The sequence below is a fragment of the Triturus cristatus genome, chromosome 5_2 (assembly GCF_964204655.1).
Source record: "Triturus cristatus chromosome 5_2, aTriCri1.1, whole genome shotgun sequence".
NCBI classification, from domain to species: Eukaryota; Metazoa; Chordata; class Amphibia; order Caudata; family Salamandridae; genus Triturus; species Triturus cristatus.
This window is the reverse complement of record NC_140588.1, coordinates 403,536,256-403,560,153: the sequence shown is the minus strand read 5'-3', so window position 1 is coordinate 403,560,153 and position 23,898 is coordinate 403,536,256. Positions and strand designations below refer to the sequence as shown.

The window sequence follows — 23,898 nt, the reverse complement described above, 5'->3', positions numbered from 1 at the left end:
CATTCTCTCTAACATCTAACGTGATTAATAAATAGTCCTCTCTCCACTCAAAATCCTTGATCAAACTCAAAAAGTGTCTACTGTCCTTAAGAAAGTCTTCAAAAACTCAAATTTAAGACTTCATGTTACACACGACGTCAGATACATAAACATAGACAACAGACTTACACATCAATCTGTGACATAAACGTGGTGGCCATTTTGGAACAGTCTTAATTTCATCGTAACCCAAAATTCAATACATAAAGTTGTAATTGAAAAAAATATATATAATCACAATGACATTTTAGTGCGCACCGGGTTTCCCCACCCACTATATTTTAACACATACCTAATGTATCTATCACCGGCATAAAAATACTTCCACTTCCTTCAAAGACTGATAACAAGCTCATGCTCATCTCGTAGATGCTATGGCCAACGTTACTCTAACTTATCAGCATCGCTTCAAGAAAACATACCCCCAGTGGGGTTAATTCGTGCAATTTGAATAGTGAAAATGTAAATCATTATCCTAGTCATGGTCAAATAAGACATAACATGCAGATTCTCTGTCAGCATATCAATAGTACTGCAAACCCATTCAGTCCCAGTGGACCAAAAGTATTTTCCAATATCAGACATAATAGCCCGGCTTCTTCATTGCTCATGAAGTTCTACAGATACTGAAATAAAAGGAAGAAGAGATCCAGGTGAAGAAATCAAAGTTGAGAAACAAGAGAGAAAGTAAGAGAAAAAGACTGGACTTCATAACTTGCCACTCTGCCTTCCACAGAATATTTAACAGACATCATATAACATTCAACAAAATTAAACCAGATGGATTCAAAGATACATAAAATCACACAGAAACATATAATTGCTCCAATAGCAAAGTTCATCATTACTAAAAAGTTCTTCATAAATATTTCACTGGAAAGTAAACAATAGCAATAAAACCAAACAGCGAAATAGACATTCCCCATTGCACCCATAAAAATATCTAGGGTGAAATAGATATCCCGAATAGGATACCTTCACAGTGATGATGACAGAAGTGTAATGACCACTCCCGTCTGATGTCATCATTCCCCCAAATGCCAAGACATCTCCTCCTCAGATTTTAATCCTTCAGGAATTTTGGTATTCAGATCTAAGCTATACCTTGACTCCAACTGCCTGAGTTTGCGTATCCTGTCTCCCCCTCTTTGTGTTGCCACCACTCTATTGATAACAAAGAATTTCAATAAGTTTCTCTTATGGAGTCCCTCAAAGTGTCTGGCAACCGGAGACAGTTTGTCCCTATTGTGGATTGCCCTTTGATGTTCCAATACCCTTTTCTTTGCAGTGAACATCGTACTGCCTACATATTTCTTTCCACAAGGGCAAACCAGAACATAGACACAGAAGTCCGACATACACGTAAGATGTTTACTTATGGTTCTCTCTGTGTTGCTGATAGGATAATACACTTTCTTGATATTGGTACTGAACTTGCACGCTTTACAGGACATACAGGTAAAAAATCCCTGTATGTCACTGTTAGCATTGTGGTGACTCAATACCTCACTCTTACAGAGTTTGTCTTTGAGGGAATCAGATTTCCTATAAGTGATATTTGGCACAGAACCTATTTTGTCTTTTAGTGTAGGTTCAGTTGTTAAAATCTTCCAATGTTGGTTCAAACATTTTCGTATTTCCCAGGAATTAGAATGATATGTGGTTACAAATCTAATAACCTCATCACTCAAACCATCACCCTCTTTGTCTCTAGGTACCAGCAAATCATTCTGCGTGAATCTCTTCGCCTTTGTCAGTGCTTCCTCAATGACCTTAGGAGTATACCCTCGCTCTAAGAATCTCGGAGTCATACATTCACTTTCTGCAATAAAATCCAGCTCCAGACTACAGTTTCTCCGTGCTCGGAGGAACTCCCCATAAGGGATGCTGCGGATCAATGTTTTAGGGTGTCCACTTTCTGCGTATAGCAAGGTGTTCCCAGCTGTGGATTTTCGATAAAGTTTCGAAACCAATCTGTTTTTCACTGCCTGTACTTGTCGGTCCAAAAATTCCACACTACGATTACTTACAGTGCCTTCGAACTTCAAATTCATCTCATTTTGATTTAAAGCAGAGATGAATTCATTTGCCTGTGACTCAGAACCACCCCAAATGATAAAAAGATCATCGATATACCGCAGCCAGAGTTTGACATGGCTGCGGTACAGATGTTGTGTCTTCGACACCTGCTGCTCCCAGTACCCCATAAACAAATTAGCGAAACTGGGAGCAAAGCAGGTGCCCATCGCAGTTCCTTGCTTTTGCCAGAAGTAAATTCCATCAAAAATGAAGAAATTGTTCTCCAAGCAATAAGTCATCATCTGTAGTAGCATCTCATTGTGCTTCAGAAAGGAGATGGAACGATAATTAGGAAAATGTTGGCAAGCTTGAATTCCCTGGGCATGTCTGATTGATGTATAAAGACTACAGACATCTAACGTGATTAATAAATAGTCCTCTCTCCACTCAAAATCCTTGATCAAACTCAAAAAGTGTCTACCGTCCTTAAGAAATGAGGGTAGTTTCTCTACATAAGGATGCAAGAAGTAATCAATGTATTTAGATGTTTTCTCTAATAGGGAGCCCATTGACGACACAATGGGCCTCCCTGGTGGACTCACTGCATTTTTGTGCAGTTTGGGCAACAAATATAGTATGGCAATTTTAGGATTCCGATTCATCAAAAAGGCAAATTTGTCCTATTCTAGAATACCTACACAATCAATTTTTCAAAAACAAATCATCCATTTACACACTTATATACCCATTTATTCTTCCATCGACCTTGAGATATACATATATAAAACATATTTAATTTTCAGAAAAACACACATTCACTGGATGATGTCATCAGTGATGTCATCAGTGATGTCATTTGAGATGTCATCAGTGATGTCATGAGTGATGTCACTGACCATGTCATGAGTGATGTAATATGTGACGTCATCAGCAGTGCATTGCGGGCGCGCGAGTTATAGTTAGTTGAACTAACTATAACGGGGGAATTTCAATGGTTTTGTACAAGTGAAAAGTCCAGCTAACTATAACACCCCTGAAACGTATGGTTTTTTCAGTGAATTTCTGAGGTTTTTTAAATGCTAATTCCTAACTATAACGTGCCTGAAACCTATGGTTTTTTCTGTGAATTTCAAAGGTTTTTTAAATGCTAATTTCTAACTATGCCTACAGAGATAGGACATGTGAAGAAAGAAGAAAAAATGCACAGAAAGAAAAAAAAGAAGTGCAGAAAGAAGCAACAGAAGTCCTCTAAGACGAAGAAAAGTGCAGGAAGAAGCATAACGTGCAGAAAGAACAAAAAGAAGAGCAGAAAGAAGCCTTGTTGCAAAATCATCCTGTACCCTCAACTTTTTCAGACGGATACTGGTGGTAACTGAGTCTGACTAACCAGTCCTAGAGCCAGTGCTATGTTAAAAGACACTTAGAATACAGTGAAAACACCTACATACACTAGGGAACATTATGCATTGGGGTCCCCCTGTGATTAGCATGACCTCCTCTGTAAGCCTCTAGTAGATAATAGGGCAGGGGGATTAAAACTAGCTCTTAAAACAGGCCACAGGGCGTTTTTGGCACACGTTCACTCAGGCCCCGTCCCCTCCCTTCACCACTGTGTAAACACGCCCTGTGTCCGTTTTTAGTTGGGAGATTAAGTTCATTTGAATCCTGAGGGTCCCTAGGGTCCAACTAGCCCACTAGGTACCTCCAGTAAGTGCCACAGAGCTGCGTTGCAGAGAGGTGTAAAAAGTGGCACGGCCTGGACCACCTCTCTGCAATGCAGCTCAGTGGCGCTTACTGGAAGCACTTGGTGGGCTAGTTAGCCCCCAGGGGCCCTCAGTATTGAAGGGAAATTATATCCCCAATTTAAAACGTGCCATAGTGCGTGTTTGCACACGTCACCTCAGGCCCCGTCCCCTCCCTTCACCACTGTGTAAACGCGCCCTGTGGCTGTTCTAAGTTGAGAGATTAAGTCCCCTTGAATCCTAAGGGTCCCTAGGGTCAAACCAGACCACTAGGTACCTCCAGTAAGCGCCACAGAGCTGCGTTGCAGAGAGGTGTAAAAAGGGGCTTGGCCTCAGAACACCTGTCTGCAGCGCAGCTCCCTGGCGCATACTGGAGATGCCTGTTGGGCTAGTTGGCCCTCAGAGACCCTCAGTATTGAAGAGGAATTAATTCCCCAACTTACAACTCGCCAGGGGGCGCGTTTGCAGAGTGCTGCGAGGAGGGGGCGTGGCCTCCGGCACGATGCCAGTCTTTTATTTATTTTAATTTTTTAAGAAGGGGGGCTGTGTGGTTCCCCTTCTTATTCTAATTTATTGGCCCTGATGACCCCATCCCCCAGGGCCTGTCTCCCTATTATATTTTTTTGACCCCAATCCCCAGGGCCGGCCACTGTTTTTTATTATTTTAAAAAAATATATATTTATAGACACACCTAGGACATGCTGGACAAACCGTACGTACCTATCACCATGACGATTTGCGTGATATTCATTAAAAGGCGACTATGCATACAATGAATCCACGTGGAATGTATTTACACCACTAGTGAAGCTCTGACATGTCTGATGCCCTACCGTGCCTAATCCCGGTAGACACCCTTGTCGTTTATTTATACAAACATGGGTAGCTATTGACGGGCACATTTAATACACATGCACACCAAGCCATTCAAAGGGGATTCGACAAAAATTCGACCAAAACAATGCAAGAGACCCCCCTCACGGTTAATAAAACACACATCCACTGCCGGATGTGTAATACTTTTTATTTTACTCTCTGGAAAGGGGACGAACATCACTTGAGAGTCACAGCGCGCTCCTGGCAGAGCCCAATGCTGTATTACACCCACCATTGCCTGCTGAGTGCCACACACCTCTGTGTTGTATTCCACTAGCTAGTGCATATGCTATGACACTCTCTAACCCATGTGCACTGTAACACCACCCCGTGAATATGTCATGCCACACTTGTCTTTGCACAGGTTATATTGCCCCATCTAACGTGCCTTCCTCGATGCCTATGTTATAACGCTCAGTGCTATGCCATACATATTACAATCTGGGATCCATATCTTTGTCACAGTGCATATGCAACGTTACACTCCCCAGCACATATTTTATATTACAACTTTAGAGACTAGTTAGGTTACACAACACTGCCCTGTGCATATTACACTCCAAGGCGCATATCGCATAGCATGCGCTAGTGCCTGTGCTATCTCGCGCTCTCCAATGAATCTGTCATTGCGCACAATGTATTGCATATTATATTTCACGCCCGGTTCATCTTATATCACACTTTTTGGTGCATAGTTTATGCCATACACTATATCTAGTTTTCATTTTCAATCGTGCTCTCAGGACTAGGTTCTATATAACACTCGGTTCACCTACCCTTTTCACAGGCATTACATTTTGCGATAGGGGGTGGAGGGTCAGGGGGTGTTTCTGCCAAGTGAGCCCGGAGTCACAGTCACAAACATCCTCTTCTTCCTGAATAAAAGTGAGATTATGCTGCATACTTGTTCATATTTTAAGTAGTTCGCACAGACACACATTTTAAAAACAATAAAGTTCCTAATACCCGCCTTCTCTGAACAGTTAGCTTGCTGCCCCATCCCCCTCCTCCCTATCCTCTGTTGTGTGAATCCATGGACTAGCCTCCTACCTCCTGCCATGCATGGTCTTCTGTGCTGCCATGGCCCCTCCCACCTTCCCTGTGTGGTCAGTTAGCTGCCCCTGACCCCCTCCCACCTTCCCTCCATGGTCTGTGTGTATGCCATCACAGTCTCACTGTTGCTCTTCATGGTGTGTCTTGCTTCTAGTGCCCATCCTGCCTGACCTCCATGGCTATCTTGCTGCTCCTGCCCTGCCCCTTTGCCCCCAGCCCTCTGTTTACATGTGCAGACCCCTACTCCCTCCCTCCTGGCTTGTCTGTTCCATTGTAATGCCCCTGATCCGTCCCTCCTGCCCTTTATGGTCTGTTATGCTGCAGCTTTCTCTCCTGTCTGTCCATTATGGTCAGCTAGCTACCATTGCCTCTTGCCCCTCTGTTCTCTGTTGTCCATGTGCATGGTCCTGTCCCCTCCCTCTTGCTTTCTATGGATTGTCGTGCTGCACTCTCGTCCCGCATGCCCTGTGTGGTGTATTGTGCTGCTGCAAACCCTGAATCCTGCCCTGCAGGGTCAGTTTGGTGCACCTCTCAATGTCCCTCCTGTCCTCTGTTATCCAAGTCCATGTCCTTACCCCATTTCCTTCCATGATCCAATGTACCATACTTGCGAACATTTTGAACTTGGTAAGAGGGAGATTTTGAAAAAAAACTGGGGTATTGATTTTCCCCTTTGAGTTACATTGAAAAAGAGGAGATTGTAGACAGGAGACAGATCAAATAAAGCCCATTTGAGCTTAAAAACATTGGACGCTTCCTGGCTGAATCGGGTCTGTTGGCATGTATGGTTGTACTACCATTGCCTCTTCCTTCTGCCCACAATGGTTTATTACATTGCCACAGCCTCTCTTGCAAGTCCTGTATTGTTGGTTTGTTGCCCCTGCCCCCCTTTCCACTGCCCTCCATAGTCTGTTGTGCTGCCACGGCCCTTCCTGCCTGCTCAGTGTGGTTAAATTGTTGCCTTTGCACCCTCCTACCTGCCTTCAATTTTCAGAGTCCGTGCCCGTGGCCTCTGCCTCTCAACAGTATCCTAATGAACAACTAGATTGCTAACATTCTATATTTATTACAAAAGTGTGGAACGCCTGACGTCATCTTGATGTAATCAAAACTGTAATACCTAGAGCATTTCCTTTAGAAATTACATATATGAGAGGGTCTTATTGGCATCAAAATTATGGTTAGTGCTCTAAAAGACTAAAATAAGGACATATTTTCTGAGTTTTTAAATAGCGACAAAGCACTTTTAAATTATTTGTTATCTTTATGTTTTTTTATCCATTTGACCACTTGATTAAATGTTGCACTTAGGGGAGAGGATGTGGTGTTACTTCCAGAACTGCAGACTTTGCAACTGGGGAACCAGGTTGGAGTTTCTGCTTCAGCTCGACATTCTGTGATTCTGGTCAAATCACTTAGTCTCCCCATGTCTACAACCAAAATGAATTTGTTCTTGTGTGATGTAACCAATGCTCATGTAAAGCACTCCAATACCTGACAAGTCTGCACTATATAACACTGCAAAAACACTAAATAATAAGTGTTTTGCACACTTCTGTCATTGGGCTATATTTGGGCTACATCTGGGTGATTTTGGGCTACATTTGGGCTCTTTTGTCTCCGGTGGCTATCTTGGGAGATTTATTTGTTATGAAGTTTCCTAATTTCCTCATTTACTGCAGTCTCCTCAGTAGGAAATGCTTTCAGTTTTTTACTTTGATTCCATCATGAAGGTATTCAGATATGTCACACATTTGCCATAAATTCTGAATGTTAGCACTCTAGTTGCTCATTAGATCACTGTAGTAAAACTACTGTTCACCATGGAAGTCAGTTCCTGGTATTAAAAGTGCATGTTTCAGTCTGCATGTCAGAATTTTTTAATGAAATAGAAGAGGATTTGAGAAGTCACTCAAAATGTGCCCTCATTTTCTTTCTTCAGCATTAATCATACTTTTTATGGAAAAATGAACCCCCTCATTTTGTTCCTTTTTAAATTAAATGTTTTAAGAGTTACCACTTTAATCCAAGCAAGATGGCTTCAGGTGTGCCATATGTTTGTCATAAGTAGGACTGTTAGCGCTCTAGTTGTTCTTTGGAACACTCTGGGAAGCTGCAGTAGAACACAAAGGAATCAACTGACAGTCTCTGCCCTTGTTGGATGTACATGTTTTACTGAGAATGTCAGACTTCATTCTCACATGACTGAGAAAGATAATGTGAATTTACAGAAAATAAGCTCTCAGTTTAGCTTATAGATCACCTTCCAAACCTCTGTGGGAAAAGCATGAGAAAATATTTTTCTCTCAATCATGATATCCCAGCAGAAGGCTTTTTCACATGGTGAAATCACCTTAGAACATACCACAATTCCTAAAATGAGTATGGTACCATCAACAAATGATTTATAATGTAACTAAAGTCTTAAAACCTTCTATTAACTGCAATGCTTTTTAATGAGGTGCTATCATGTATATTGGTCCCAAGATGGCGGCCAAGACTTCTTTGATGAAGTGCTAACAGCCAATCAGATCTCAGGATGAGATGTATGGTTAGGCTCCGCCCACATATATATATGATTTTACTTTTGATTTTCTCAGGAACTACTGAACAGATTGACACCAGACCTGCAAAAGGCACTTCCCTGACTACCTCTCTGCCAAATTTCAAGTAATTCTGTTCAGCCGTTCGGGCTGTACCTTCGACTAAAGGTCCTATGGAAAAATGCATGGGGAAAACGCGTTTTGGGACCCCCCTTTTTTCTCGGCCCCCGCTTCACGAATCACCCCGAGACTTTCAGGGTAGGAGCGGAGCGGAGCGCCCCACCTATTTTGACAATTTTGCGACGATTCGTCAACCGGCGCCAAAGTTATTCCAAATAGAATGTTGCAGATTTCCTATGGAAACACGGTCCTAACTATAACTATCTACTGGCGACCGCCAGTAGATAATATATATTATATATATATATATTCCAATATGCCCGTAGCTTTCAGGAGTCACTCGACAGCTCGCCTCTACCTCGGCATCTTGAATAACAGTTGGTAAGCCCTACGCGTTTCGAGGCCGTCCGCCTCTCGTCAGGGGCTGGCTTTTCATTGCTTGCGCCTGAACGCTCTCCTTAATTTTTGCATACTTAATTGATTAATGGCCCCCAGTGGGCCGCGCTTCGTGCGCCGAACTGCATGCAGGGACATGTGGTCCCAGAAGAGAAATTGTATTACCCACAGTGGGCTCCAGGCACCAAGTTCATGTAAAAGCATTTCCTTTCCTTAGTAGGAGTCCAAATTAGTCGAGGCAATGTCCTTTGTAGTTTGGGCTTACTGTGCTGCTTGGATGGACGTAGTCTCTAACCGCAGCCTCTACACTTCAGATGGTGCTCTACATATATTGACGCGGTTGTTCGGCCGTGCAGGAGAGCTATAACTTTTAATCCTTTTGCGCTAGAAACAATTTTGGTGACATCTGTAAATAAGAAAGCAAGTGGTGGATTATGTGGCAAGTGCATGTGTATATCAGAGAGTGTTGCATGAGAGCTCTAACCATAGACATTGATTAGCGGACCATGGAGATAGTCTCCTTCCTCCCATGGACTTTCTCTCTTTCCCCTCTCTACCGCCTCTATAGGCGCACTGAGTGAACCTAAGGGCAGAATAAAGCAATATGTTAATAGCATAAGATAGTAGGCACATTGAATAGGAGGGGGACACAGTATTCCTAAATTAGAGAGGCTTATCTAGATCCCATGTCTGGATGTAGGTCGAGCCACATGCCAGGGGATCTGTTTCAATCAGATGGTTTCTCTGAGGGAAAGAACCTTGAGATAAAGCCCCTGCTCCAGCGATGTACAATGTAGATATATATATATACACACATACGTACATTATCAAGGAAGTTCTCTCCTTGACCCTTTAATCTTATGATTCTGTGCCCATTAGGACAAGGCACTGCATGTTCTTGTAAACAGGGTATGAGCACAGCTGATGTACAAAAGCAGAGGTGTTTCCAGATTAAAATATGTCTCTTTCTAAATTTTGATGAGCAATGCAGTCAGAGGAAGTAGGATGTACACATACAAAAAGACTCTACGTAAATGAAAATCTTCTCCCTTAGGTGCGGTGTACCCGACGAATATTGAATCAACAATATTGATGGGACACAATGTCAAGGATAGAATATCGAAAATAAAATTTCGTCAGTTAAATAAGTCTAGATTTTCTATACTTAACTCCATGTATATGTACTGAGGCGGTACATATATTTTCAAGGTGCATAGATGTGGAGCCAGGAATAGTATATCTATACTTCCCTTTATGCACTTACCTTTCGATACGTTGTAGACCTCCCAAGCACGATCCAAAATATACACCACACTTCCAACACAGGAAAGTCGACGCTGTATCTTTTCGCAATAAATTCTTTAATGAGAGCTGATGATGTTAGACGCGTTTCGCCTGCCCAGCAGGCTTGCTCGCTAACATTTCAATAACTTTTTTTTGCGTATTTAACTGTGAATGCTGACGTGTCACATGTGAAACTACAAAAATAGAACGTGACGATAGACTGGTAGTTTTTAGTCCTGTATGCACAGTTTATCCAATTTTCTTGGCTAGGCATGCAAAATGGAGTTTGTCACATTAATTAATTATTATTGAATCATATCTATTACATGCAAAATAAACAGTATAATTCATATGGTGCCCTTAAACTCATTTAAATCTATCACGCTAAAACAGAGTTAAATATGCACCATACAATACAATATAACCGGTCCTGCCCCAGTGGACTTACTGATGCTAAAATCAGACTAATTCATGGTCCAAAATCATTTCAAAGCGGCGCAACATATTTGCTTGGATATATGATCATTTATGACATGGTCAGTGACATCACTGATGACATCTCAAATGACATCACTGATGACATCATCCACGTGAATATCTGATGCATCTCCTCACACCCTAATATAACCTTTGATACACCCACTGTAAAATACAGACTACCATTTTCGAAACCATAGACACACCAATACCAGTTACTACATATGCACTTACTGATTCCTAGTTCTATACCCACATCCACTCATTCACCCATACAATCACTAATACATGGAGTCACTCATCAATACAACACTATCATATGCACTCATACACCTATACAGACACTCGCACACCACCACTCATCCAGAGTTACTCACATACCTAGTCAGTCATGCAAAGAATCAATCACACTTCCATTTAATCACCTATACAGTTATACACACACCATATCACTTATTCATAGAGATGCTAACTCATACTTACTCTATTATACAATCACTGATACAAGTACACACTCATCCATACAGCCACTCTCACAATCACTGACTCTCACGTGTAGTCATTTATATACTCCAACTCTCACATACACTGCCTTTTACATATGTAGTTACTTGGAGATGTACCACTGAGACATCCATTCACTTACCAACACACCCATACACACACTCACCCACCCATACAGCTGTTTCCACATGCACTCTTGAACCCATACACCCAGTGAATCAACCACTCACACATCTATGCACATAGTCACACACCTCCCACCCACCCATACACACACTCAGGCACCCATACAAATACTCAGGCAACCAATCGATAACCCATATAGACACTCATGTAGCTACTGACCAACCCATGGAGCAGCTTAAACAACAGACAGACTGTTTAGTCACTAACCCATGGATTCAGTAAGACACATTTAATCACTCACTTATACAGTCAGTCACGCACCTACTAAATCCATCCAGACAGTTATACACCCACTCATTCTTAAATCCACCTTGGCATATATATAAAACATATTTAAACTTTATAGAAACACACAGTCACTGGATGATGTGATATGTGATGTCATCAGTGATGTCGTTTGAGATGTCATCAGGGATGTCATCAGTGATGTCACTGACCATGTCATGAATGATGTAATATGTGACGTTATCAGCAGTGCATTGCGGGGGCGCGAGTTATAGTTAGCTGAAATAACTATAACGGCGGAATTTCTCTGGTTTTGTAGGAGTGAAATGTCCAATTAACTATAACATCCCTGAAACCTATGGTTTTTTCAGTGAATATATATATATCGCACCTCGCGATTTAAAAAAAAAAAACATTTGTTTTGTTTGAAAAACCCGAAAAAAAAAATAATAATAAAAACATAACTTAGCATTTAAAAAACCGTACAAATTCACTGAAAAAACCATAGGTTTCACACACGTTATAGTTACGAATTAGCATTTAAAAAACCTTGCAAATTCACTTAAAAAACCATAGGTTTCACACATGTTATAGTTAGCTGGACATTTCACTCGTAAAGAACCAATGAAATTCCCCCGTTACAGTTACTGCAGGCAACTATAACTCACGCGACCGCAATCCTCTGCTGATGACGTCAGATATTACATCACTGATGACATATGTGTCTTTCTGAAAAATAAATATTTGTAATATATGTATAGCTAAAGATTAATGGAAGAAGACATGGGTAAATAAGTGTCTAAATACAGTGATGTAATATCTGACGTCATCAGCAGAGGATTGCAGTCGCGTGAGTTATAGTTGCCTGCAGTAACTATAACGGGGGGGGAATTTCATTGGTTTTTTACGAGTGAAATGTCCAGCTAACTATAACATGTGTGAAACCTATGGTTTTTTAAGTGAATTTGCAAGGTTTTTTAAATGCTAATTCGTAACTGTAACGTGTGTGAAACCTATGGTTTTTTCAATGAATATGTATATAGATACATATATATGTATATAGATACATATGTATATCTTTCTCTGTAGACACCTGTATATATATGTATCTATATACACATATATATGTATTTAGATACATATATATATATATCTTTCTCTGTAGATGACTTATGTATATATATATGTATCTATATACACATATATATGTATATAGATACATATATATACATATATAATCTACAGAGAGAAAGAGACACTCTCTCTCTCTATATAAATATATGAAGAAAGAGAGATCTCTCTTTCTCTATTTTTATTTTATAGTTAGGGCTTCCCTGGGGGCCGACTGTAGCCCCCACGGAAAGCACATGGCTATAAAAAAAATTGCTGCAGCAGGGGGGTTGGCCACTGAGCAGGAGGACCAACCCCCTGCCAATTTCACTGCCATTTTATATATATATTTTTTTTTAAATGTACATTTTGGGGGGGACGATCGCACCCCCCCAGGGAAAGCCAAAGTTCTTTAATGCTAAAATATGCCCCGGGCGGGGTGGGGTCGACCCTCCCAAAAGACATCCCTGGTGTCTAGTGGGGTTTCCTGCCCGTGGATCGCAGCACTGGTGCGATCCATGGCCAGGAAACCCTTTCAGGATGGCCTTGTTTGAAAGGGGGGAGCCCCTTTCAAACGAGGCCTCCCTGAAAGCTGGGGAGGCCGTTTTCAGCCTGATTTCCCCATCGGAGTCGAGCGCAGCCTTACCTGGGGCTGTTCTCGGCTCTAGTGGGGAAATCAGTGACGTCAGAGCGCCTCGTGGCGCGCTGACATCACAGATGGGCGGGAGTGGGGGCGGAGGAAGACGCGAATAGCCTTCGGTCTGTCCCCCAGGGACATTTTAAAAAAAAACTATCACCGAAAGGGTTAATAGAATCACAACTAATCAAGATGCTTTACTTGGGAATGCACAAATAATAAATATTCACTGACACCCGATTTTCACACATTGTCATTTGTGTGCAATATAGTTTTATCATTGAAACTGTTTGTCTGTGCAGATAAGGTTTTCATTTTGAAAAATAAAATGTGCTGTTTGTAAATGACAGTGTACTGGGAAACGATTCTTTAGATACATTATAAAATCACCTGCCTCATGTCCTCTAAAGCTGGATGGGTCCCAAACATTTGTCATTCTAATAATCTGGGTTGTAGTTCTGTAAAGTTTGGGAGCACTGATCTAGAAGTTGTACAGTGCACAGTGGAGAACTGAACATTATGGAATTACACAACTGTACCTTATTGTTGGGTTTGAGAAGAACACTCTATTTTTAACTCAGGATTCATGTTGTTTAGAAATAATCCTTTAAGGCCACTCCCTCAGGCTGCACTAGGTTACAACATGGTCCAGTGGGATATTTTGTTCAGCTGTGTTAATCATCCCTAAAAGATCTATGAAGGTCAGCAGCACAAGGGTTTCTTTGGTTTAAGGAAGAGAGAGAATTTTCAAAGATGCAGGTAAAGGCGGTTTTAATTCCATGGTGAAGGCATAAACCTAACTAGAAATCGCAGCATTATATTGTTATTGAGAAGTCACAACGATGTTTGAGCTGAGAGACACTATGTTTTCATGGTTGTTGCATAGTAAATATGATGTCACTACTATGCTCAAGGAAGGAGAGGATGTTCATTGTTTGAAGTACCAGATGAGGATTGGGAAATAAGATGTTTTTGTCCCTAGAAGTGGATGAGACAAGTTGAGCAATAAGTGGGGTGTCCGATTTGCAAGGTCGCAAGGCTTACTTTAACAGAATGTCGTATTGTTTTAGAGCCTTCAGCTGTTCACTTTACTGTTGGTGCAACAAATGAGTTGAATTGAGGGACTTAACAGGATCTAGGGATTGCCTGGGTAACATGTTATGTATTCTAGGTCTCACCTGAGTAGCAGCAATGATTGAATCTCTATTGTGATAGGCATATTTATTTGTAAAGTGTTACTCTTTGGCTTGCTCTCCATGATACATCATATAATAGCTTCTGGGGTCCTCTTGTGCACATTAAAGTGGGGGTTGGGAGAATTGGGTTATGTTGAGTTTTGCAGAACTGCCTTCATTATTACTGTTGATAACACTGCACAAATAACATTCAAAGTTGTACAATAATGATTCAAAAGGGGACATGCTTTGTTAATGGCTGCTATCATGCAATGTTCCACTAGGATAATAGAGGGCTGTGATGCTTATTGGTCTCTGGGTGTGGTAAGGATTGGATAAAGATGATGGCATAGATGTTATTGAGGTTTCTGGAGGGACTATGGCAGGTTTGCTTTGTTATGGTGTGTCATGGAGATTATATTGCCTGGCTAGAGATGTTTATGAGAGTAGGACCTTACTAAAATAGGTGAAGATGATCTTGGATTGGTAGGTCCGGAATCGCAGAGAAAGTTAGGTTAAGTAAATGATCAGCAGAGTGGGTAGGGGACCAGATAAGTTGGAAAAAACAAAGGTTGTTTATGTCATCTATCAGTTCATGAAAATAGACATTGGTATGATCTTTAGATGAGATGTTTATAATGCGTAAACTAAATTAGTCAGAGGGTGTTGATTCCCAATTTTTTCTCTCTGCCTTTAGTACATTATGCCTACTGGTGAAGCCTATCCTCTGGTTCTGTGTCTTCGCTCAGTCCCTAAGCTGCCCAGTAATTGTTTTAGGGAAGCATTTATACTATATATCCTTTCTTTGCTTTGCTTTAAATCCTTCCTCACAGGCTCTGCAGTGTTTAGGGAAATAATTTAAAGAGAGGATCTTCATATTATTTATTTGTGTATACTTCCATGAGCCCAGAGGAATATATTGGTGACAGCTTTAAAATCCTTTCTTCCACAGATAAGTTGCCTTTTGAATGTGTTTATAGATTAGAAAATATACAAGTAATTATTGTCACAAGGGTAGATTAAATGAGCACCTAGAGCTAATGAGTGATATAATGCTGGAAATAGTTGCATTCTAACGTGTGATGCAGTAATGCATTTTATAGAAATTGGAGAAATAAATGCTTGTTTATCTTTTTTTGTGTACCGAGTGAAAAGATCTAGGGATCATTTGGTGTCTAAACTTGAATCTAAATGTGTTCCTAAATGTAATAATAGCTAATGGTAGGCAACTTGCTTCCTAAGTCAACATATAATTAAAAACATCTTAAATAACAGTTTTATTATTTCTGTTTGAATTGAATTACATGACTCAAATGTATTGCTACTGTGCTTGCAGCAAAGGTTTATGTGAAGTTAAACCACAATACACCACATGTTTTGTGTCTTACACAACGACTGCGAGATGCAGAGCTTACGGATCCACAATACCAGTGGCGTGGACCGTCAGGACAAACCCTTCCAGGTAAGTGAAAGATGCCATATTCATATATCATTATTGGTAGATGATTTGTCTAGATAGCAGTAGGTATCAAGAAGAAACCGTTTGTTGCCAATTTGTAAAGCACACTCTAAATGGTATTGTTCTTCCACACCGTCGGGCAGTCGCAACCCTAGATTTTGCTGCACTGAGTGATTGCTGTGTACAAAAAATACATGAAATCAACAAGAGTGACAACCGATTCCGAAGGAAAGGTGCTCACGCATAAAAATTGTGCAAGGAAAAAACCTCTATTTTTAAAAAGAGCCCTCACTCACCAACCTAGTTGGTGACATGCTTCATCATCGGGTTGCCTCCCTGGTGTGCTTCGACGCCTGAATTACAGCAGAGCAGGTTTTTGTTTTGAAAGTGTCAGTGCAAGGGGTAGTGCAAATTTAAAGATGGAAGGCTTTGTCCAAGATTAATTTTAATGGTGGCAAGACCTCCGATCATTAAATAACAAGTGAGACGGACGTGTGCTGGCTGGTTAGGTAAACCAGACCCATCCGGTTTCAATAACTACGTGAGAAAGTGGTCAACATGTTTCTGCTTACAATTGCAAATTTGCTAAGCTTTCATCAGGACCGTAACTCCCCGGCGGTATACGCTCGCTAAGGCGTACCCTAACCTGAGGAGTTAATGTGTACTGTAAAACTCACGGTTTTACCAGTGGGGGTTCTTGGATTTCCAAAGGCCCCTATTTTGTGAAGTTTAGAATGGCTTCACGTCATGGGTCCACGGCAGGGGTTTTGTTTGCCAAAAGTAATTTCATTATCAAGGGTGTCCCTCTCTCGACCTATAATACGATCTACCGTGGCCCGAATGTGTACAAAAAATGCCAGCACATGACATATTGAATATATATATATATTCTTAGTAAACAGGAGCAGTCAGTGCTATGTGCACACTACAGCTCAGACACCTCAGTTCTTCATGTAGAGATCCATTATCTCATCCCTCGAATCTCAAGAAGTCATGCCTGCATTCTAATCTTCACTGCAAATACAAATAAGCACATAACACATTTCTCTTCCCAAACATAGGAACTTACCTATACAATAAAATAACAGAACAAAATACATAGAAAAACTTGCATGAATGTTGTTAGTGAGTACAGCGGTAACTCATCACAAATATAATCTTTTAATCATACGGTGGTTTCATAATATGCTTAGGTTCAATTGATTCATCCAGTGTTGTGTTGTCTTATGCCCAGTCCTGTAATCACCGTAGATTCCCACTCGTCAGAAACTCGGTAATTGGCTACACAAGCCATTATTAGAATTAGTCTCGTTTCGATCTGGGTATGGGTAGGACCATACCCTTTTCGAATACCAAATTAGTTTCATTTTCCACCTGTACTTTAGTGTTGCCATTGATGCTAAAGTTACATTACTTTCATTACTATTACCATCAATACTCCAGAAGGAGCAGGCGGAGCATGCAGCGGGTTTGTGTAGTTAGAATTTTATTGATGACGCGTTTCAGCCACACGGCCTTAATCATGTCAAATTCTTTGCACTGCGTTCCTATGTCCTCATTACGTATGTGTCCCAAAGGGAAACAAAGGAAGGACTTCCTTTCAAAATGGCTTTATTTTGGGTGCCATCTTAAAGTGTAGTCTGGTCAAAAGATTTTGAATAGTTTTTTAGTTCAATTATTAGTTAACCACCTTCTTTGGTCTCAAACATTAATGATTGGGTCCTTCCCTTGCATGCAATCACCTCAGTGCACATACCCTCGTTTTGCCGCACTTCACTTTTTGTACAGTTCCCAGAGTGCCAGTCTCGCGGCAAGTATCTCACCATTTAGTAATGTTCCTTAAATAAGGTAGGTTCCATATCCTACAAAGTGGTTACAGTGGTTCTAGCAGTTGCAAACTATTTCTTACCAAATCCACAAGGTCCTGCCAAACTCTTGAACTAGTGCCTCCGTAGTGAGCTTGTGGTCCTCACCAAATAATATTACCACCAATACTCCAGAAGGAGCAGTCTTGGAGCACTCAGCGGGTTTGCGTAGTTAGCATATTTTATTGACGACGCGTTTCAGTCACATGACCTTAATCATGTCAAATTCTTTGCACTGCGTTCCTCGGTCCTCATTAAGTACGAGTGTCTTCATCCACCAACCAATGTAGCACAGTGGTACTAAATAGCCAACTAGGATTGTATTTGGTCCTCGCGTTTATACTCTGCATCAACACAAATGGGGTGTATCCAGGTGCCACACAGGTAGAAAATATGTATAAGGCCACACCTTTTTTCCTGTTGGGTTTCTCACTTATGATTACCATTAACAGCCAATTAAAGGGTATAAATAAGTCTTTTGAAGCACTAAATCTCAAATCAAAACTATTTAGTTAAAATAAAAATGTAGATCTGTGTTTGATCCCAAGCTTGTCAAAGTACCCCTTAGATGTGTTAGAAACAAACTAATCCATATTATCACTAACTAGGTTAACAGTCTCTTCCTGTTAAAATACTTGATCCCAAAAAATTAGAACTGAATCAGTATCCACTCTCTCTACCACTTTAACAACTGACCAGCGTGAAATCAAATCTATCATGGCAATCACAAAATTGTTTGTTGCCCCAGTGGGACCCATATGTCAATAGCCACATAATCCTATGGTGATTTAGAAACAGTAAAAACACCACAAATAGGAAGTTTCAACTTTGTCAAAGATTTATCAGCATCTTGCAAACCAGATACTTGCATGCTGTTTTTTCAATTTCTAAATCCATTCGTGGCCACCAAAGAGAAGCTTTTATGGGATGCTTAGTTCTTACATTCCCAAAATGACCTACATGATTCAAATCCACAAATGGCTTGCATAAAGTGCCAGGTGTAATCATTCATTTCCCTCTCCAAATGTTCTCCTATTGTACACACATATGAGATCTTATCCTATATTGTCTCAAAGTGGCATCCAACAAGTATTTGTTGGTCACTCATTCAGAAGCCAGTCCAAAATTTGCTTCAGCACACATTTTCTCTTATCCTATCTACTCATTCTTCTTGTTACATGAGGTACCACTATCATGGACATAAGCAATTTGAAACTCATTTCCGATTTCATCCTCACACTTTATGATCTGTTTGGGCATCCTGGAATGAAGGGCTGCAATGACATTTTCTTTGCAGGGCTTAGCAGACAATTTTATAATTGTACTTCGATAATCTTACGGATCATCTAGCCACTGTAACAGGCGCATTGACAGTGCCTTCAGTAGTGAGGATTTTACCCAAAAACCTATGGTCACACTTAAAGTAAAAGTTTTCTCCCACACAAATGCCCTAAAATGGTCTGTAGCACAAACACAAGCTGGAGTTTCGTTTTCAATAATGAATACCTTTATTCAGCTAGAGACAAAAGTCTAGAAGCATAGGCAATTACACAGGCCCTACTATCCTATCCAGCTCGTGTCAGGACCCCACTCCAACCTTCTGCTGCCCTTTGCTACTTGCATCAGTATTGATATTACTATGTGCATTGGGCTCAAATCCTTTAAGAGATGCAACATGGCGTCTTTTATGCAACAAAAAACCAGATCCCACTCTGATGTCCAATTGGATTTTCATTTATTTTGTAAAAACTGTCTAATATTGAACATGTTTTATTGCAAAGTGAGGAATGTACATATACAATATTGCAATATTCCGCAAGACCAATGAATTACCTCACCTCATCTTTGTAACACGCATACCAAATACTTGACACTGTCCCCAGCAAATGAACATTCAGAGAATTCAACTGTCAAACCTATTAATTTCAAAATGCCAAAAAAGTCCTCTAAATTCCAATCATGCTCAGCATTGATTTTTCCCAAAATAAGTATATCATCTTAGAAAACTTAACACCCTTAATTTTTCCAAAACGTTGTTACATAAAGTGCTGAAAGACCACAGCAGCAAACTCTAGCCCAAAGAGCTTGCTCTTGAGTTTAAAAGCATCCAGTTGGTGTAATCAAAGCATTCTTATTCCCATTAGTCAAAAGAATCTATTGGTAGGCCACAGATAAATCAACCATGGAAAACCACAATGAAAATTTATGAACTACATATTGTTATTCAAATGGTACAGGCCAAAACACAACTTTAACTTGACATCATTGCTGCATGCCACTACCAAAGGTGAAATCCGTGATGAGGCTTCAATCAGTTCAGTTATGTCAGCAGCAACCAATTTCTCCAGTGTGTTAGTTACCTCATCTCTCAATGAAATCAGAATATTTCTAACTTTGGGTATTTTAGGCACAGCCCCCTCCCTCAAAATGATTTTATGGGGCCGATTCACAGAACTAACTTAAGACAAAATTCTAAACTTACTACTTTTGGTATTCACAGAAGTTAGGATTTTGTCTTAAGTTTGTCTTAAGACAGACTTAAGACAGACTTAAGACAGACTTAAGACAGACTTAAGACAAACTTAAGACAAAATCCTGTCTTAAGTCTGTCTTAAGTCTGTCTTAAGTCTGTCTTAAGTCTGTCTTAAGTCTGTCTTAAGTCTGTCTTAAGTCTGTCTTAAGTCTGTCTTAAGTTTGTCTTAAGTTTGTCTTAAGTTTATCTTAAGTTTGTCTTAAGTTTGTCTTAAGTCTGTCTTAAGTCGGTCTTAAGTTTGTCCTAAGACAAACTTAAGACAAAATCCTAACTTCTGTAAATACCAAAAGTAGTAAGTTTAGGATTTTGTCTTAAGTTAGTTCTGCGAATCTGGCCCTATGATCAAATCTCCTTACTAAAAACAGTAGGAAACCTTTTCAACATCTTCTCACCAGTATTGATACCTTCACCAATCACCAAAACCTGCTCCTTGCTACTGGGGTTCAAGATAATGTGTAAGTTCTTCTCATCACACCACCACCACACAGGTGGACCCTTACTGGCCACGTACAGTTTCTCAAATGCATGGCGGTTGTTGAATTTAAATTTCAAACAATGAAAAACAAGCATATCAAGTCTCTACACCCTTCTGGTGGGATATCTGTGGAAAATAATGTATCACTATTATTCACCTCAAACTTGTCCTTCCATGTTTCCTAATTAATTATCATGTATGGAGAACCTGAATCAGCAAAGCAAAAAAGTCAGATTTATCCAACATTCCAGTTTATTGTCACCTGCCAAAGGCTACCCATATTTAATATTCAAAATAATTTTTTCTTTAAGTTTCATAACACTTCCAGTTACATCATCCTCACTATCAGCAGCTCATCTCTTTCAGGTTCATGAGCACTCACACACGTGTCTTTTTTAGATTTCCTTCTACATACCTTGGGAGTTACCTACTATCCCACAATTGCTCTTTTTGATCTTTCCAGTGGGACATATTTGAGCAAATGCCAAATTCTCCAGACCCACACCTAAAACATTTGGGTCTTTCTTTAAATGTATTTATACCACTCCAATTACTCACATCAGTCTTGTTCTTAGTACCATTCTTAATTTTGGAAACAACTTCTAATGGTTCTCATCAAGGTTTAAAGCATCTGCGAATCTACTAGAAGTTTCCTCTTTGTGGACAATCATTAAATTCACATGAAGAGCCTCATCACCATTCACCCACAGACATTCTTGATTGCAGGATTGCAAGCAGGCATCACCACTTGGTCCCAAATTAAATCCTCTCTTAGTGCACCAGAAATGCTATATGTTGCCAGTTTCCTCAACTCATTGACATACTCATCTGTTACCTCTGGACTAGCTGTACTAAAGTGATATGTTCCCGGTCTGGTGTTAGGGAAAACAAATTAGGTGTAAATGTCGGGAGACCAAAATAAAATATCGTGATACAAAAATATTGGGTTGCCAAAATATTGTTGTCAAGAATATCGAATTTGTAGGTAAGTAATATTGTTTTTAAGACTATTGCTGCTTTTAATATTGTTTTCAGTAATATAGTTGTAAATAATTTTGTTTCATAATTATTTTGAAGTGTTTTAGTTCGTATATTAATTTTGTGTTACTATGTTTTGTATAATTGTTATTACTTTTTCAAAATATAGATTGTAAATTCAATTGATTTTGAATGTTTTATTTAATTGTTAATAGTAATTTATAGTGTTGCAATGGGTTATTTGAGATATCATCAGTGATGCCATAAATGATGTCATAGAACATGTCATAAGTAATGTCATAAGCAGTGCATGGCGGGGGCGTGCAAGTTATAATTAGCGCTGATAGAGCTGCTGAATTTGGTTTTATTAGTTAAAAACTTTAATGTTGTCACTGACAAATTCACCTATTACATTACTTTAACCTTTGTTTTTTCAGTGGATTTCTCAGTTGTTTTAAAAAAATATATATCTTTTTATCATGCCTAACTATAAAGTTACTTTAACGTTTGTTTTGTCCAGTGAATTTCTAAGTTTAAAAAACAAAATACATAAACAGATATTTTGATCACACCTAACTATAACATTACTTTAATGTAGAGGAAGTAGCTATGGTTATATTGAGGAGCTCTGCTGGGAATGCTCAACGGGGTTGCTGTGGATATTTTTAGATCTAATATACCACTCTGGACCCCAGTTTTAACAAATGTTTCAAACATGCCATAATGGGCCGTCTCCCTGAAATCTGGAGCAAAGCCATTATTGTTCCTGTATTTAAAAAGGGCAGCAGCAGTCTGCCCACCTGTTATGGCCAAATTTCTTTAATAGATTCAAGTGCTCAGATTCTTGGGTGGGTCATTCTGTCACTGATTAAGGAATGGGCAGATTAACATAAGATTCTCACTGAGGCTCAGTTTGGCTTTCGCCATGGGAAAGGCACAATCAAGCAATGTTTAGACCAGTACTCGATAAGTTTTAGTAAACAAGGGTGCACTCCTCCTACCAATTATGGACTTCTCGAGTGCATTTCACCTGGTCTGTCGGTCAAAAGTGGGTCATAATGGATAAATTGGGGATTGACAAAAATTTGCTACTATTGATAAGAAGCCTCTATGCCGAAACCTTGATATCAATCCGTTATGAGGTCACAGAAGAGCTAACTACACCTATCAAGATCCAGAGAGGTGTCAGCCAAGGATGCATCTTGGAACCCTTTCTTTTCCTTTCATATATTAGCAATGTTAACAAACATTTACTCGACTCAGGCTGTGATATGCCAAAGATGGAAAACTACTTTACCCCAATTTTACTTTATGGTGATGATGCAGTGCTCATCGCAAGAACTGCCAACAGCCTTCAAATCCTATTGAATTCTTTCTCTTCCTTCATGGAAAGTTTAGATCTAACAGTAAACCATACCAAATCATTTGTAATGACCTGTGGCCCAGCATAAACAGAAACCAAGGACTACTGGTTGAATGAGTCAAGGTTTGGTAGAACAAATACTTTTAATTATGTAAGCATTTTATGGAATTCTTTCTTGAGCTGGTCACCCATGATAAAGCTGAGGAATCAACACTTTACTAAAACAAATGATGCAGTCTTTTGATGTGAGCATAAACTCTGACAGAAACCAGTAAATGAGTTTTTCTATTTATAAAACCACGTGTTTACCCATTGGTTCATATGGGGCCAGTATCTGGGGTTACTCAAATCCAGACATCCTTCAACGTACTGAGAATGGTTTTATATGCAGGTTATTGTCAATCCCAAGAAGAAACATTCTTGATCATAGGCCATGAGAAAATATGCCTTGCATACTTGGAGGATATGATCAGGCTTGCAGTGCTGATTTTGTGCATAAATTGCTGGGCCAAGCAGGAAGCAGGCCAGTCAGAGTTTCTTGGTGGACTGCTTATCACTGGATAATGTGTATCACATTCCATTGTTTGCTTATGTCAAAAAACATGTATCTTGTGGGAGGCCTAGATATGTTTGATAACCCCAGGTAAACTGATATGAGCTGTAAAGGTAACACCAAACTGCTCTTTTTAACTCTGCATGATGATGAGGTGACATGGGCTTCATCTTTGCCTAGTGTTCTGGTTTATTCAACTGTTTGTACACCTGCTGAGTAAAATCAGATCATATAAACTAGCTTACAGAAATTAGATACATAAAATGTAATCTCTATTTAAAAGAT

The 23,898-nt window shown here is 39.9% G+C and overlaps 1 protein-coding gene across 1 annotated transcript in view; it reads left to right on the top strand.

The window, feature by feature from the left end:
• ZPBP (zona pellucida binding protein) overlaps nucleotides 1–23,898 on the top strand; it is a 759,369-nt gene that overhangs the window by 264,312 nt on the left and 471,159 nt on the right. The window contains exon 3 of the mRNA XM_085606618.1: nucleotides 15,724–15,849. Within this exon, the coding sequence (XP_085462744.1) occupies nucleotides 15,724–15,849 (126 nt within the window). The remainder of the gene's footprint in view (nucleotides 1–15,723; nucleotides 15,850–23,898) is intronic.